We start from the raw sequence: 17,631 nt of genomic DNA, 5'->3' as shown, positions 1-17,631 counted from the left end.
AATAGGGTGATAAATTGCGTTTTTCGATGATAACAAATATTTAAAAAAATGTTTTTGATGGAAAATACAAGAACATTTTAAATACATATCTGATTGATCAAACTAAAACAATATTTCGTCGTAGTCGTGTTAACTTGTCGTACGTGCATTTTGGGCCAAATCGAGTTAAGAACGCCATTTTGTGCAGCTCACAATGCCTCATCTTTTGACCTTCACAGATCCCCAAAATTCGATTTCAATCCTGAGATATTCAATGAAAACCAAAAAAGGTCCGAAATTTTTTGTCACTTTACATATGAAAGTAGTTTCAATCTTGTCGTGCTATCTTGTCACTCCCTGAAAATTGATGTAAGTGCGACAATTGGCCAAAGGGATTTCAGGTCAGAACGCGTTTGACGCACGTACAAGTTAGACTACCGTAAACATTTGTAATTATAACTCGGGACTCCAGCAACCAATTTCAACCAAACTTCGGGACAATGCACAGAATGGTCAGCCAAACAAAACATGTTTGTTATTGTTTACATTGTGTGCTTTCGTTTTTGTTTATTCAAGGTCAAACATTAAAACGCGTTTTTCTCGAGACGTCAAAATGGCGGGTGCGACAAGATAGCACGACGACGTCGATTTGCTGATTTAAAGGTCAAGGGACCAAAGAGCTCAGAGCTGAAAATAATTATATATTATTTAAAGGATATTTTATGATATGAGTTTTTGAAAAATAAAACTCGGATTTCGGTACAGTCGTCCTCGGAAAAATTTCACTTTGGATAATCGTAACTTCGGATTATCAAATCACGAAAAAAATATTTCTTTTAGTTGTCTAATTTTTTATTGTCGAGCATAATTATGACCCCTAAACTACGTTAAAGTAATTCAGAATTTTTAAATTCAAGATGGCGGTCAAAATGGCGGTGACGAAGTATTGAAAAAATGCATTTTATTATTTAATGGGCAATCAACTAGTCAAATTTTACTAAAATGGGGTCGCAGAACTCGAATTTGATGTTTAAAACAAGAAAAAGAAAATAAAACGAAAACAATTCTTTTTTATTTGGACCCTGCTGATAAGACGTGGAATTGCTTGCATACCATAGTACATACCTCTTTTCGGATAATTTTAGAGTATCTGACCTCAGCTGAATGCTATGAAATTGGATGAAAATTACATCTGGATTTCATCACTGCCACGATGTATCGTTTATTTTTTTAATAAAGGTTATTTAAAATGTTAACAAATTCTGATATTGAAACCATTCTTAAACCATTAAAAACGTTGAGACGTTTAACTTTATTATAAATTTCCCAACATCACGTCAAACTACACTTGACCAAAATTGCGCGTTTTTTTTCTCTCTCTCGTTCAAACCAGCCTGAAATGGCACACGCTTGCCCAGCGGCAGTTCGGCTTGTTGGCTTAAATGGGATTGATGGGGGCTTTGCTGCACGCCCCTCGTGTGTTTGTGTGTAGGCGGAAGCGGATTGCACTGCCTGTATGCGTGTAAAATATCTGCGCGTGGGGGAGTGGATTACATTTTCCACGGGGTATTTGCACTCACACACACTCTGATTGAATGGAGCTATTTTCTCATCGAGAATTTTCCACGTATTGATCGTAACTCGAGCAACAATGGTTGTTTGATTTTTTTAAAGCAATTTTACCTCAACTTGAATTAATTCAAGCTTAACATTTTGATTTGTTAGACTCTGATGCAAAGAATCCAGATTCCCAGAAATTTTGATGACTGATGTTTGCACAACCAACCAAATCACTCAAAATGAATCTAATTTGCCTAACATTCCGTTCGGTCTGGCAAAACATTCCCAAGAATGCCAATAAAACCCAGCTCCAAAAATCAACCCCAACCTTCTCCCACGTGCCAACGCCCCAGCAAACGAGGTGAAATTCGTCTCTTTTTCAATTTTTTGACATCTATTACGACGGCACGCCAAATTTATGCCAAGCATCATTTCCCTAACGAAATATTAGAAAATCGTATCAACCAGCAAGCAGCCTCCTCGGCCACCATTCCCAGTAAAGGTGAAGCAAAATAAGAAAGAAGCAAAAATTGCCCAACCCCAAAACGCTCGCGCGCTCCGTGATTAATGAGCTCGCAATGTAAATCACTCCACGTGGCCGTTATGGGTGGAAAAGTGCCCGCACGTGGGCGGAAAATGATCCTTATCCTTTTGTCGTCGTCGTCGCCTGTTGGTGAAAAGTCCACCAAATTTTTGTTTAGAAGTGACTTTTCCGCGCAGTGATTGCCCACAAAACGATAAGGAAATGTGTTTCTGAGGGGGGTCATTAGAGGGGTTGTTGTTGTTGTTGCGCGGAATCTTAAGCGGTTACGCGTGGAGATTTTTCTGGTGGAGATTGATCGGGGTGGAATTGGACCACCTAAGCGTAACTAAAATTGATTTCCAACGTTTGAAATAAGACGAAATATTGAATTTAATTGAAGAATTCCCTTCACTATTTTAGTTTTAAGAATCAGACTAATAATTAAAATAAAATAAACAATATTTGGAGTGACTTTTTCCAGTAACTTTTTTAAAAATAAATTTAAACCTTAAAGTGTGCCGATTGATTAAGTCAAAAAAAATATGTTTGTTCAACTGAGTTAATTTAGTTTTAATAACATTTATAGAGCCCAAATTTGCTTGAATGTTGTTTAAAATTGTTTATTTCATAAAAATATGTTTTTGCCGCCATAAACAATTTTGAAAAATGGAAAAATCCTATTTCACTAATAAACTTGTCTTGTTGAAAAGTGTCTACATTTCAAGATATTTTTCTACAAAGAAACATATTTTATCAGTTCCTATTGTAAAAATTTACAAAGAATCCGAAAGTGCAGTGAATTGAGAAAATCATGATACTTTGTGAGTATTAAAATAATCCTACACAGTAAAAAAAAATCATGGTGAAATTACATCTAAAAAGGGGTACATCTTTTATGTCAGAAAAAAAGCTTTAATTTTACCACTTATAATGTCCAGTTTTCACAGTGGCGAGTTGGCCGTGCGGGTTGGGGCGCGGACTTAGTAAGCTAGATTTAACTATCGCCGGTTTGATATTTTTTTGGGATTGCAGATATTTTTTCCTAGCGTCTGCCAGATGTAAATTTACACATTATTAGAGGTAAAATTAAAGCTTTTTTCTGACATAAAAGATGAACCCCTTTTTAGATGTAATTTTACAATGATTTTTTTTACTGTGTATGTATCAAGGTTTTCCATTATAATAGTTAACTAACTTTTAAAAACTAAATTTGGTTTTGAAATTGCAGAACAACTGTGTTATAAAAACATTTCACAACTCAGATTAAAATAATGTCAACGTTTCAACAAAGTTTATATAAAATTAAATCAATCATTTTAGTTTTCTTAAAAGTAAGGGTGATTTTTAAATAATATTTTAATCGCTTTTGTTAAATGAAGTCGCGACTTTAAAAATAATTGAAGTGACAAATAAAATCAATTTAATTTACATTATTAGAATAATTTTCAAGCTTCTTTAAGCAAATGTTTCAGACAAAGTTTATGTTTTGATTTCTTTGTAAATATTTGCTAAAATTTCGTATTAAAAAGTTCTGTTCAGATTTCAGGCAAAATTGAAGTCTTGCTTTTAGAATAATTTTTATGCTAAATTTCAGTCTCTTTTTAAGTCATATTTCCAATTTCAATTTAAAATTATTTGATAGCCCTAAATATTTATCTAAATGTTAATATAGAATGCATTGCCAATTTCAGTTTAGATATTAAACAAATTTAAGTCTAAATTATAATATTAATGTCAGTATAAATTTCGACCAAAGTTTTTTTTTTATGTATTGAAAAATTTAGTCGAAATTTAGATTAACATAATTTTTTTTATCATTCAAGTCAAAATCCCAGCTTAAATTTATTCATATTTATTTTGCTTATTTCAGTCTCAATTTTAATGTTACTTGAATTTAAAATGAACTCTAAATTTGAAGTAAATTACAGTCTAAATTTTATTAGAGATTTCAATTTGAATTTTAAACTAACTTCAGTCTTAATTGCAATATTAATATTAGCCAAAATCTCACCTTAAATTTCATTTTTAAATTTCAGTCATTATTTTTTACTTCAATGCAAATGCAGTCTGATTTTAAGTCTTAATGTCAGTTTGATTTTCAATATTTATTTCAGTTTAAATTTTAGTATAAATTTTAGTTCAAAATAACCTCTGAATTTCAGTTTAAGTTAAACTCCAATTTTGTATATAAATTTTAACTTGAAATTTGGACTAATTTTAGTTCAAACTACATTATGAATTAAAGTCAAAATTTCAACTTAAATGTTGTCTATGTTTAAGTTGAAATCCAAGTTAAAATTTCAATCATATTTTGCATCTTTATTTAAGTCTCAATTCAATTAAAAATGTCAGTCCAAGTTTTAGTTTTAATTTCAGAATAATTTTAAATGTTTATTCCAAGAAAAATGTCGGTGTAAATTTCAGTTCAGTTCTTCTTAATTTCAGTCTTGATTACATTCCAATTTTTAAATAATTTGCAATTTGAATTTAATTCTACATTTTTGTGAGATTTGAATTATTCCAAAATTCACAGCAAAAAATGTGTAAATTGCACAGCAAAAAATCATGGTAATATTACATCTGGGAAGGAGTACATCTTTGGTGTCAGAAAAAATGTGTAATTTTACCTCTGAAAACTTTTCTGGTGTAATGCCACTTTTTCAGTCTAAATTGAGGTAAAATCACAACATTAAAGAGGTTATATTAAACCTTCCAAAATTACATCTTCAAAATTTACACTGTTATTTACTGTGTGGAAAGGTCTTTTATGATGTAATATTAGTTCAATTGGCATTACAACGAAAATTTTACATATTTTTATAGGTAAAATTACAGATTTTTTTCTGTTATAAAAGAAGTAAGTATCCAAATAATTAAATCTTCACATTAAGCTGGGCGTTTAAAGCAAATAATGCAATTTAAAGTATTTCGAATCTTACCTTAAAAAGCGGTCTCATCACGCACTGACTAAACAAACAAGTTTAATTCCCCTCTCGGCTAAATCCTTCAAATCTTAAGGCCATCCTTCTCACCTCTCTAAAAGCAACGCCTTACCTTTTTGACTGTCCGTCACAAAAAAAAGCTTCCTCGCGGGCATCCTTTCGGCACGAAATCTCTCAATCCCACACCTTAAGAAACAGAGAAAAAAAAAACTTTCACCCTAAATCCACAAAAATAGGTGAAATTTTGAAGGAAAAACCCTTAAAAAGAAAAATCTGCGGTTTCGACCACAGAACCAGCGGGGAAATTGACACCCGGCGTGGAAAAATGCTCGGAAACCTTTTTTATCTTCCCTGCTGGTGATCGTCTTCCAGGAGCCAGCCAGGATATCTTCTTTGCTGTCAACCAGGTCCTAGTCGGGGGGAAAAAAGGTAAAGTAGGCTGTTGTTTTTGCCCACTGACCGATCTTAAACGGTTTTTGGGCACAGTTGAAAATTTGTTTTGCGATAACGCCTGAAAGTAGGCTCGAAACTTGCATACAACGTTAGCAAATTTAGTTCCAAAATTTTCCACCGTGTCCAAACCGGAGTCGAAGCCACACTCCAAAAGGTCCAGAACAATTTTCCGGCGGCTTTTGGGACGTGCGCTAGATGGAAATAAATGGCCGTTTTAAATTGGACAAGTTATGTCATATCTTGCCGACCCGTTTCTTCCAACTCTCTCTCAGGCGGATTGTTATCTGGAACGTCTTCACCAATGCTGGCAAAAAAAAATGAAGAAATAAACTTCAACAAAAGTTGTCCCGCAGGTTGGTCTGCGACGGAGTCTGGGGTTGAATTTTAAAGCAACTTCCTGCTGGTTGAGAACTTCCGGACACGGAATAATGTTGGGTAATGATGAGCTTTTTTTCTGTGGAAAATGGGGGGAAATCTCGGTTAAAAATTGGGGGTGATTTTGAAACGTCAGCGCGCGCGCTGGATTGAAAAGGTTGATTTTAGGTCATAAATTTGGAAGGGAGTTCTTAAATCGCAGTAAAGTCAGGAAATTTAATCAAACTTCAATGTACCTCTATTCTGCTTTATCAAATTAAATAGCTTGTGCTAGACGGAAGATTACAAATTTCTTTGGCCGATGAAAAATTTGTCTGCGGTTTTCCACTGAGCACTCCATCAAAGCATCCCAAAGAGAGTCAGCCAAATTGAAAGGAATATCTAATAGACTGCCTGCATTCCAAGATGGTTAGAATGGTTTTCTTATGACCGGTTGTTAGGATCTAGACTATCGACAAGCTACAAAATTACTTGAATTTTCAATGCTTTATCAAACTATTTAAATAAGGAATAATCCGAATTATCAAATTCTTCGAATATCAAATCCTAAAACCTCAACATCTCCACAGGTTCTAAATTTTCAAAGTTTCTGAATCCCTAAAGTCTCCAAATCTTAAATGTTTACTCAAGTTTTGTTATGTCTTCAAATCATCAAAGTGTCCAAATCTTTGAAGTCTCTTAATCTTTAAAGTTTCCAAATCTAAAAAGTCTCAGAATCTTAAAAGTCTCCAAATCTTCAAAGTCTCGAATTTCAATGTCTTCGAATTTTAAAATTCTCAAGTTAGCCTCCACATTTTTACACCTTCACAGGTTCTTCATTTTAAAAGTTTCTGAATCCATAAAGTCTCAAAAATTTATATTTCAAATCTTAAAAGTCTCTCAAATCTCAAATTTTCCAAATTTTAAAAGTCTCCAAATCATTACAGTCTCCAAATTTTTTAAATCTCCACATTTTTACTGTCTTCAAATCTCTGAAAGACTCCAAAATCTCTAAAAGTCTTGAAAACTTTAAAGTCTCCAAATCATTACAGTCTCCACATTTTTGCAATTTACAAATCATTAATATTTACAAATCATGAAAGTCTCCTAATTTTAAATGTCTCCAAATCTTGTAAGCGTCCAAATATTTAAAGTCTCCAAATCATTTTAATCTCCGCATCTATACAGTCTCCTAATTTTTAAAAGTTTCAAATCTCTAAAAGTATCAAAACTGCATGTTTCCAAATTCATTCCGCATTTTTACAGTCTCCAAAACTTTTAAAAATTCCAAATATCTAAAATTCTTTAAAAAATCAAAGTCTCCAAATCATTGCAGTCTCTAAATCTTCCTAGTCTCCACATTTTTACAGTTTCCAAATCTTCAAAGGCTCCCAATTTTTAAAGTCTCCAAATCTTGCAAGCCTCCAGATATTTAAAGCCTCCAAATCTTTTTAATCTTCGCATTTATACAGTCTCCAAATTTTTTAAAGTCTTCCAATCTATAAAAGTCATCAAAACTTAAACTTCAAAGTTTCTAATTCATTCAAAACTAGGTTCCCAAATCTTCAAAGTTTCCTTATGTTTTAAAGTCTCCAAAACTTGTAAGCCTCCAAATCTTCTTAATCTCAGGATTTTTACAGTCTACAAATCTTTAAAAGCATCCAAATATCTAAAATTCTTCAAAACTTCAAAGTTTCCAAATCATTACAGTCACCAAATCTTTCTAGTCTTCACATTTTTACAGTTTCCAAATCTTGTAAGTCTCTTTATTTTTAAAGTCTCCACATCTTGTTAGTCCCCAGCTTTTTAAAATCTGCAAATCTAGAAGCTTCAATCTAAATCTTAAAAGTCTCCAAATCATAACAGTCTCCAAATCTTAGTCCAAACCTTTGCCTCCACATTTTGACAGTTTCCAAATCTTTAAAGTTTCCAAATATTCAAAGTCTCCTTATTTTTTAAAGTCTCCAAATCTTGCAAGCCTCCAAATTTTTAAAGTCTCCAAATCTCCTTAATCTCCACATTTTTTAAATATCCAAATCTTTGAATTTTTCCAAATATCTAAAAGTCTTTAAAACTTCAAAACCTCCAAATCATTACAGTCTCCACATTTTTACAGTTTCAAAATCTTCAAAGTCCAAAACTTATAAGCCTCCAAATCTACAATTGAAGACTTTATCTTCTTCAAATCATTTTTACAGTCTCCAAATCTTTGAAAGCTTCCAAATATCTAAGATTCTTCAAAACTTCATTACAGTCTCCAAATCTTTCTAGTCTTCACATTTTTACAGTTTCCAAATCTTCAAAGGCTCCTAATTTTTAAGGTCTCCAAATCTTGCAAGTCTCCAACTTTTTAAAGTCTCCAAATCTTCTTAGTCTCCACATTTTCACAGTTTCCAAATCTTCAAAGTCTCCTTGTTTTTTAAAGTCCCCAAATCTTGTAAGCCTCAAAATCTTTAAAGTCTCAAAATCTTCTAAATCCTCGCATTTTTACAGTGTCCAAATTTTTGAAAGTTTCCAAACATCTAAGATGCTTTAAAACTTCAAAGTCTCCAAATCATTTCAGTCTCCAAATCATCTTAGTCTCCACATTTTTAACAGTTTCCAACTCTTTTATGTTTCCAAATCTTCAAAGGCTCCTAATTTTTAAAGTCTCCAAATCTTGAAAGTCTCCAACTTTTTATAGTCTGCAAATCTAGAGGCTTCAATCTTAATCTCTAAATCAATCCAAATCATCACAGTCTCCAAATCTTCTTAGTCTCCACATTTTTACAGTTTTCAAATCTTCAAAATCTCTTTATTTTTTAAAGTCTCCAAATCTTGTAAGCCTCCAAATCTTTAAAGTCTCCAAATCTTCTCAATCTCCGCATTTTTACAGTCTCCAAATCTTTGAAAGTTGCCGAATATCTAAAATGCTTTAAAAAATTTAAAGTCTCCAAATCATCACAGTCTCCAAATCTTCTTAGTCTCTACATTTTTACAGTTTCCAACTCTTTAATGTTTCCAAATCTTCAAAGGTTCCTTATTTTTAAAGTCTCCAAATCCTGTAAGTCTCCAACTTTTTTATGTCTGCAAATGCCTCTAAATCTTGAAAGTCTCTAAATCATTACAGTCTCCAAATCTTCGTAGTTTCCACAATTTTGCAGTCTCCAAATCTTTGAAAGTCTCCAAATCTCTTAAAGTCTTCAATACTTTAAAGCCTTAAAGTCTTAGAAGTCTTTAATGCTTTAAATTTTGGTGAGTCTTCGAAGCTTGATAGTCTCCAAATCCTGAAACTCTTCAAATCATTATATTCTCTAAATCATTAAAATCTCAAAATCTTCTCCACTTTAAGTCTCCAAATCTTTAAAATCTTAAAAGTCTCCAAATCTTAAAAATTTGATGAGTCTTCGAAGCTTTCGGAGTTTGAATCTTAAAAGAGAAGGGACATGCGCAGTACGCAGTCTTCGTTTCCCTTGGATACCTCGGGAACCCCAAACAAACGGTAACAATCGTTTACTGTTTACAATTTCTTCAGTCCATCACTTGGAGTAGTCTGCTCACCACGAAAATCGCCATGAACCAGAAGCCCGTTTGGGAGGATCGCGAGATCAAGTTCGACATCAGCTTCATGTAGGACACGATCTTTTATGGTAAAATCCGGCATTAAATTGATTTTAATTTGCAGTGTCAAAACGATTCGCAGCGGCGAAAAGATCCTGGAGATTCTCGACTCCATCGAGGACACCAAGGGCAACCTCGGTGATCGCGGCCGCTTGCTAGTCACGAACCTGCGCATCATCTGGTACTCGGTCACGTCGAGCCGGTTCAGCCTGTCGATCGGGTTCACGTGCGTGCTCACGATGAACACCAAGACGGTGGTGTCCAAGGTGCGCGGAACGACCCAGGCGCTGCACATCCTGAGCGTCGGTAACAACTCGCGGTTCGAGTTCATCTTCACCAATCTGACGGCGAACAACACGAAGCACTTCTCGACCATCTTCGACATCTACCGGCTGTACCAGGCGTCGTTTCTGTACCGCGAGTTGAAGCTGAGGTCGGCGATTGTGAGTGGCGGGCAGCTGATGGTGCTGGCCCAGGAGCAGGTCTTCAACACGATCAGCGGCGTGTGGAACCTGTCGAGTGACCAGGGTAATCTGGGGATCTTCATCCTGAGCAACGTCCGGCTGGTTTGGTTCGCCGAGATGAACAACAGCTTCAACATCTCGCTGCCGTACATGCAGATCGCGAACGTGCGCATCCGCGAGTCCAAGTACGGACCGGCGCTGGTCATCCAAACGCTGGAGACGGCCGGGTCGTACGTGCTGGGGTTCCGCATCGACCCGCAGGACAAGCTGACCGACGTGTACAAGGAGTTGCTGTCGCTGCACAGTGTGTACACGGAAACGCCGTTGTTTGGGGTGTTTTACGAGCCCAAGCCGGACACGGTGCGACCGGCGACGGAGTCGATCGACGATATTGAGGAGTTGGACCAGTCCGGGGTGGGGGAGATCAACAGCAAGTTTACGGCGTATCTGGCGGACTCGGATGGGGCGCAGGGGGTTTTGGGAGCTGATGGGCGGCGTAGGCCGGTGTACTGTAAGGAGTTGGGGTTCGCGATAGAGGCGATCAAGGAGGGGTACACGCTGAAGGATCTGTGGGAGGTGGTGCCGAGCTCGGCGACGGGGTCGTCGGCGATGTGAATGAGTTGATTGCGTGTATAAAAAACAAGTTGTAGTTCTTAAGAATCTTACTAATTTTAAATAAAATTGCAAACAAGAAACAATTGAAGGCTTGTGCATGACAAAATTAAAAATGATTCAAGAATTTCTTCAGTTTACCGACATGGCACGTGAAATTATGAAATATTTCAAAAACGCCAAAACCGCATTGTTAAACTGAAAAATTGTTAGAAAAGACATATTTTGCATGCATTCTCTTAAAACTGACTGTTTATACTACATCCTGATGATATTTCTTCATTTCCAACTTATTACATGATTTTTTGTCAGCTATAACGAAAATGTTATGTGTCCGGATTTCGAATCATGACGTTATGCAGGCTGACGTTTGTACAAACAAATCCGGGCAAACTGTCAAAAAGTGCGAGTTTGTTTGTTTGTTTTCCGCAGTGTAATGGCTCCTTCACCTGCTATGGCGGTGAAAATTTTAGCGGGGATCGAGGCTTCTTTCCACAATTGCCAGCTTGAAATGTGCACTCAATTCGAATGTGTTCAATTTGAAAAATGAAATATTTCATCAGTCAGACTGTATTAAAGCTTAAACAACCTAGCCGTATTGTTAAACATACAATTTTGGTAGATGTTTTGGAAACATTTCATCGCACAAATTCAATGACACATGTCAGGCTGACGTTTGGCGATGAAGTGTCAATCCTCGTCGAACTTTTCACTGACATGGCACGAGTAACCTTACAGATGAAACGCTTCAAAAAAATCCACCAACATTGTAGTTGCATTGTTAATTTGATTTTGGTTAACCGCGGTGGATTTTCTTGAAATAATTCGTTGGCGTCGAACTGTCAAAAATTGATCGCGGTAGATCGCGGTGGATACTTTTCTACCACAGTTTTTTGTGTAATCAATGTGGTAGATGCTTTGGTGGATTTTTGACAGTTCGAATTATTTCAAGAAAATCCACCGCGGTTAACCAAAATCAAATTAACAATTGTATCTGTAATGCACAGTGGTCCAGATCGCAAAATTAAGTGGAAAATGGATTTTCCGAAAAATGGTGACGTTTTGGAGCTTTGGTGTCTTCAGAAGAGTTGTTGCAAATGGAAAGGGGCAACTTTTGGTTTGGTTTAAAATTAGGGTGTCAACAAATCGATTTTTGGTCATATTTTGGGTTTCCATGTAAAATTATCATTTAAACCCAAAATATGACCAAAAATCGATTTGTTGACATTTTGGCTCAATTCTGAGGGCAGATTCAGATTCAGCGGGCAAAATTACATGGAAAAACATATATTTGGACAATTTTCGAATTTCGTTAGGGTGGTCCCATATGGTTTTCCCTTGAAAATTAGACTTTTTCAAATGAAGATATCTCAAGTTTAAAGAAAAACACCCCTGAGATTTTTTCAGCGTTTGTAGTGCTGGATCTCCTCTTTCAAATGCAACCTAGTGCTTAAAATTTGGCTTGCGCCTTTTCGAGATATTTAAGTTTTAAATTTGCATCTTTTTTACCTTAAAATGGCTGTAACTTTTGACCCTTAAGTCCAAATTGACATGCTAACCCTGAATTGCCACGTTCAAAAAACTGATTTTTGAAGGTTTGCTCAGATGCTTTCTATAAATTTGGTCATAGAAGGCGTAGATTACGAGATAAAATTTTGGTGTCTTCGACAAAGTTGCTTGAATTGGCCAGCCCAACAACTTTTTAGAAGACATAAAAATTCCCAAAAATATTCCTGAAAAGTTAGATTTTCAAAATCACCCTAATCGTGAACCACCCTAATTTTAAACCAAACCAAAAGTTGCCCCTTTCCATTTGCAACAACTCTTCTGAAGACACCAAAGCTCCAAAACGTCACCATTTTTCGGAAAATCCATTTTCCACTTAATTTTGCGATCTGGACCACTGTGTAATGATTTGGAAACTTCAAATATTTGGAGGCTATCAAGCTTCGAAGAGTCATCAAACTTTAAAGATTTGGAGACATAAGAGATTTTAAGATTTTAAGAGATTTGGAGACTTTCAAAGATTTGGAGACTGAAAAATTGTGGAGACTTAGCAGATTTGGAGACTGTAATGATTTGGAGACTTTTATGTTTAAGAGGCTTTAAAGATTTGCAGACTTCAAACAGTCTCCAAGACTTAAGAGATTTGGAGACTTTTAAAATTTGGGGATTTTGAAGATTTGAAGAGTTTAAAGATTTGTAAGCTGTAAAAATGTGGAGACTAGGAAGATTTGGAGACTGTAATAATCTTTTCGATTTTTTTATTTTTCACTTGTTCAAGAGGTCATTTTGAGCAACTTTTGTTCTACAAAAAACTTTACTTCTCTTGTTTTATGTTTTTCTTGTTTTATTTTTAGTATTTTAATTTGCATTTATCTTGTTTAGTTTATGTTTGTTTTTGGTAGTATTTGGCCTATTCTACCACCTAACATAATTACATTTTTCCTATCCAATTTTTTCACGTTTTTAAAACCACTTTTTCAATTTTTGCAGGTTTTTCACATTTTTTGCTATAGAATGGCACCATCATCATTTAAATTGCAAAAAAAATCGTAGAGGCATAGTCTGGGACACTACAAAAATTACTGCATACTTCTTTTTACTGAAAATATAGGAAATGTTAGTAAAAACACAGCCAAAGTTGACACTAAAAAAAATACATTTTTAAAAACATTGGATAAATTAGTTTTAAGGTATCCCTTTTCCCTTTTGTACATGTAGGAACTCCTACATTTGAATTCACTGAATAGCGAAAGCTACAATATTTCATGAATAAATAAAAGTTGCTAGTATTTAAAATTGAGGTGAAAAGTCATCGATTGTGATTGGACACTCAATAATATTTTAACTGAATGAATGTAAATGGCAAAGAAAATCTGAATAAATATAAATTAAAAAAAAAATATTGGCAAAGTCACATAAAACAAGTTAAACTTCCGACCCTGAAATTTTCTAAAATTTTAAGAGTTCTTCTTCTATAAAAATCAAAAATCGGTTGGGAAAATGATTTTTGGCGATTTTTTAGATCGAAGCCCGTCTAAAGGCGGGGTTATGTTGTAGAGGGTTAAAAGACTTCATAGATTCACCGATATGGCACGTGAAATGAAGAAATGTTTCAAAAACACCAAAGCCGCATGGTTAATCTGATATTATTGATGGATTTCGTTGAAATGTTTCATCGGAAAAAACACATGCCATGTCGGTGAAAGTTTGGCGGAGATCGACACTTCTTAGCCAAATGTCAATTTGTCACATTCGTATTTTTGGTGGATGAAAAATGAAATTTTTCATCAGTTAAAGTTAAAGCAATCTTTGTCGATCAAATGTTCGACGCGATTCGACTTTGTTGTGACAGATGTCAAACCCATGTATGCTGTCAAAATTGAAACGTTAAGGATGTGAAAACGACTGTGGCCTGTCAATGTCGGCTGATGAAACATTTCATCCACTTGTAGTGTGTAGTTTTACAAAGTTGCACATCGCTATCATAACATTGCCTACAGTTTTCAAAATTATTAAAAACAACTTTCCCGAACTCGTAAAGCACATCAAACCCTAATAACACAGTAATTAAACCCTCACACACATATGCCGAACACCGCCCATAGGTCACTTTCCCACGTCTATCGGTGGCGTCCAGCAAAAAAGTTTGTTTTCTCCCTCCTCCCAGGAAACAGCATCTCGTCAAAGCCAAAACCCGACCCTCGGAATGAATGAATGAATGGGGAGTCCACGTGGTAGCACACGTGTGCGAGTGTGGGTGGGCAGACATATCAGGACGCGATATCAGACGGGTTTCCCTTTTTCCGCCTGTTATTGCTCCTTTTCTTCTTTCGGGTCATTGAGATGATTTCATCTCATGAGTGTGGGGGTATGAGCGGGCCTTTTTTTCGGATGGGAAGGAAAATGTTGCTACCTTTGCGAAAAATCAGAGAAAATGATCCGGTGAAGTTCATGAAGCTGGAAGACTGGCTTGCCGGGGCAGAAAAGGCTTTTCGGATGCTTAGTTTAATGGGCAGACGAAAATTGCGCTGATTGACAGGGCAATACTTACCGAATGGTGAGATTCTTTGGGATTTTCTTAGGAAAAAAGCATATTTTTGATGTAGCATTGTGAGAATCTTTATCAAAAGAGATTAATGATTCGACATCTGTCAAAACAAAATTGAATTACGTCAAGCATTTGATAAACATGATCACAAATGTTATCAAACTTTTCCGTTGAAACATTTCGTTCATCATTCACCAAACGTTCAAGAAAGGAAAACGACTTCACTGAGCACTCACTGAGAGAGAAAATCGAAAGAGTATCAATCTTTTTTCACATCTTTCGTGAGATATCGGAAAGATGAAAGATCGATGAACGATTTCCAATATTTTCGTGAGAAATTTCGATCTTACTAATGCATTCAGGCGTGAAACGTCTGACTCTTTTGAGTTAAATTTCACTTTTGTTTGATTCTCTGAATATTTTTTGAATTTACATTATTTAAAAAATCTAGAAAAAAAACCTTAAAAGTTAAACAATTTGGATCTTTTTTGAAGGCATTCATCGTTAAAAATTCAACAATCTAAAATCTCTGTCTTTGATGAATTATTAAACATTAAATTTTGCTCGATCCATTAGCCAATCCTTAAACACCGCTTTCAACTCAAACAAAATCCATTTAAAATTCCGATTAAACAATTCAATTCCCCTCCCCCCTTCTCCTTTCCCATTCAAAGCTTAATTTTTCGCCCAAGCTTTTAATCCTTCCGTTCACACAAAATCTCACAAATCCATTTACATCAAGCATCACTAATTTATTCACCAATCCGTGCTGCGCTACGCGTTCAATCGCCAACACTCAATTCAATCCATTTTTTTAATTCACTGGGGACACTGGATGAGAGCCTAACGGAAGGAGACGAAATAGAAACTAAAAACTAAAAACTAAAAACTAAAAACTAAAAACTAAAACTAAAAACTAAAAACTAAAAACTAAAAACTAAAAACTAAAAACTAAAAACTAAAAACTAAAAACTAAAAACTAAAAACTAAAAACTAAAAACTAAAAACTAAAAACTAAAAACTAAATACTTAAAACTAAAAACTAAAAACTAAAAACTAAAAACTAAAAACTAAAAACTAAAAACTAAAAACTAAAAACTAAAAACTAAAAACTAAAAACTAAAAACTAAAAACTAAAAAACTAAAAACTAAAAACTAAAAACTAAAAACTAAAAACTAAAGTTGAAAAGTTGAAAAGTTGAAAAGTTGAAAAGTTGAAGAGTTGAAAAGTTGAAAAGTTGAAAAGTTGAAAAGTTGAAAAGTTGAAAAGTTGAAAAGTTGAAAAGTTGAAAAGTTGAAAAGTTGGAATGTTGAAAAGTTGAAAAGTTGCAGAAATCGAAAGCGTAGCAATGAAAACGTAGGAATTGAAAGCGTAGAAATTGAAAGCGTACAAATAAAAAGAGTAAAAAATAATAGAGCAAAAATTTAAAGAGTAACAATTAAAAGCGTAAAAATAAAAAGAGCAAAAAACAAAAGAGTAAAAATCTAATGAGTGAAATCTAAAAGAGTTAAAATTTAAAGATTAAAGAGCAAAGAGTAAAGGGTAAAGAGCAAAGAGCAAAGAGCAAAGAGTAAAGGGTAAAGAGTATAGAGTAAAGAGAGAAGAATAAATAGTCAAAGGTCAAATATAAAATATCAAAATTCAAATTTCGAAAGTCAAAAGTCGAAGGTCAAAAGTAAAAACACAAAAGTCAAAAGTAAAATTTCAAATGTCAAAAGTCAAATGTCGAAAATCGAAAGTCAAAAGTCAAATGACAAATGTCAAAAGTGAAAACACAAACGCCATGATGATTTTTTTTTTAAATTTAAACTGCACTCTTTATTTTCCAAAGTAAAATTGCTAGAAATTCTCTCTTCATTTTTTCTACCTTGCCTACTTTGACAGTTCCCCCCTTTCACCTCCTTCACCAAGGTCCCTCAACCCCTCCACCAACAGCGGCTCAACCTCCCGATAAACCTCCTCTCCCTGAACCTGCCCAAAGTGCTCCTCCAGCCTGCGCTCCGTCATGCCGTCATAGTCCGCGGGGTCCGCCAACGGGACGTACCCGCTAAGCTCGCAGAACGCCACGTTCAGCGGCAGCACCTGTTTGTACTCGCACGGTCGGGACCGCGGGTAGACCAGCGCCCGTAGCACGGTCCCACCGGAGTTCCACGTGAAAAACAGATTGTGCGCGATGCCCGCGTCCAGGAGCAGCTCGATGGCTCGGTAGATTAGGGCGATGAAGTTGGGGGCGGACGAGGGGGTTTCTAGTTGAAAGCAGTAGGCTTTGGCTGGACAGTTGTCGAGTCGGTAGAGGTTGTTTCCTAGTGGGGTGAGGGGCTGCAAGAAAATTTAACGTGAAAAGATTGTTTTCAAGAGAAACGTCAACCGAACTCACGGCATCTTCCACGTACAGTCGATGCTTCACCAACAGCAAATGAAGGTGCAGGTGATTCACGGACGCCAGCGCTCCAGGGCTATTGAACCCAATTCGGTAGTCAATCTCCTTGAACTCCAGCATAATCCTGACCGCCGCCTCCACGCCCCCCTTCGTCAGAACCTGCGCCAAATTTGCCCCCCGCTCCGGCACCAACAGCGTGTGAAACTCCGTCAGCGGACTATTGTTGATCAACAAAGACACCGCCGTGTCCCCAATCCGGACCTCGCCCATCACCTCCCGCTCGTCCACCTTGTTGAAGTGGAACCGTTCCGGCTCGAACGGTGGCCGCAAACTGCGGATAACTTCCGGCTTTCGACGCTCCGTCATTCGTTTCGGGTTCAGCTGAAATATTTCGCAAAAGTGTGGAAACATTTCACCACTTGCGTGCAAGCTTGCGTTCAAAGCACTTACCTGCGTGAGAAAGCCGAACCGACCGGGGAGAGTGCGCTCTCGTTCGATGGCCAGCTGGTAGCGAAAAATGTTACGATGGTCCGGATTGGTGTGCAGTTCCGACCAGCGGGATTCGATGGTGGCGCGGAGATTCGGGAGATCGATTGGGGTGGACATGGTGCGGCGCGTGGTGGGGAAATGTTTCGCGAGAATTTTTGGGGTTTTTTGTTGAAATCGTAAAAAAATGAGGAACTTTTGGCAAGACACAGCACACAACTAG

At 36.1% G+C, this 17,631-nt stretch overlaps 3 protein-coding genes across 3 annotated transcripts in view; 2 read left to right on the top strand and 1 right to left on the bottom strand.

Moving 5' to 3' along the window:
• The window catches only part of LOC120421212 (uncharacterized), a 140,087-nt gene that overhangs the window by 81,953 nt on the left and 40,503 nt on the right, over positions 1-17,631 (top strand). The gene's annotated exons all lie outside the window — the stretch shown is intronic.
• Positions 9,286-10,553, top strand: LOC120421213 (Bardet-Biedl syndrome 5 protein). Its single transcript, XM_039584415.1, has 2 exons — positions 9,286-9,420; positions 9,476-10,553. Exons 1-2 carry the CDS (start codon positions 9,365-9,367, stop codon positions 10,488-10,490), a joined length of 1,071 nt encoding a protein of 356 aa, XP_039440349.1. The 5' UTR covers positions 9,286-9,364; the 3' UTR covers positions 10,491-10,553.
• Positions 16,337-17,528, bottom strand: LOC120421215 (GDP-D-glucose phosphorylase 1). The gene is made up of 3 exons (XM_039584418.2): positions 17,373-17,528; positions 16,920-17,303; positions 16,337-16,861 (listed from the first exon to the last, which is right to left on the bottom strand). The coding sequence occupies exons 1-3, from the start codon at positions 17,526-17,528 to the stop codon at positions 16,415-16,417; spliced, it is 987 nt and encodes a 328-aa protein (XP_039440352.1). The 3' UTR covers positions 16,337-16,414.

This window comes from Culex pipiens, chromosome 1 (genome assembly GCF_016801865.2).
Source record: "Culex pipiens pallens isolate TS chromosome 1, TS_CPP_V2, whole genome shotgun sequence".
Taxonomy (NCBI): Eukaryota; Metazoa; Arthropoda; class Insecta; order Diptera; family Culicidae; genus Culex; species Culex pipiens.
This window is presented reverse-complemented; position numbering and strand designations above follow the sequence as displayed.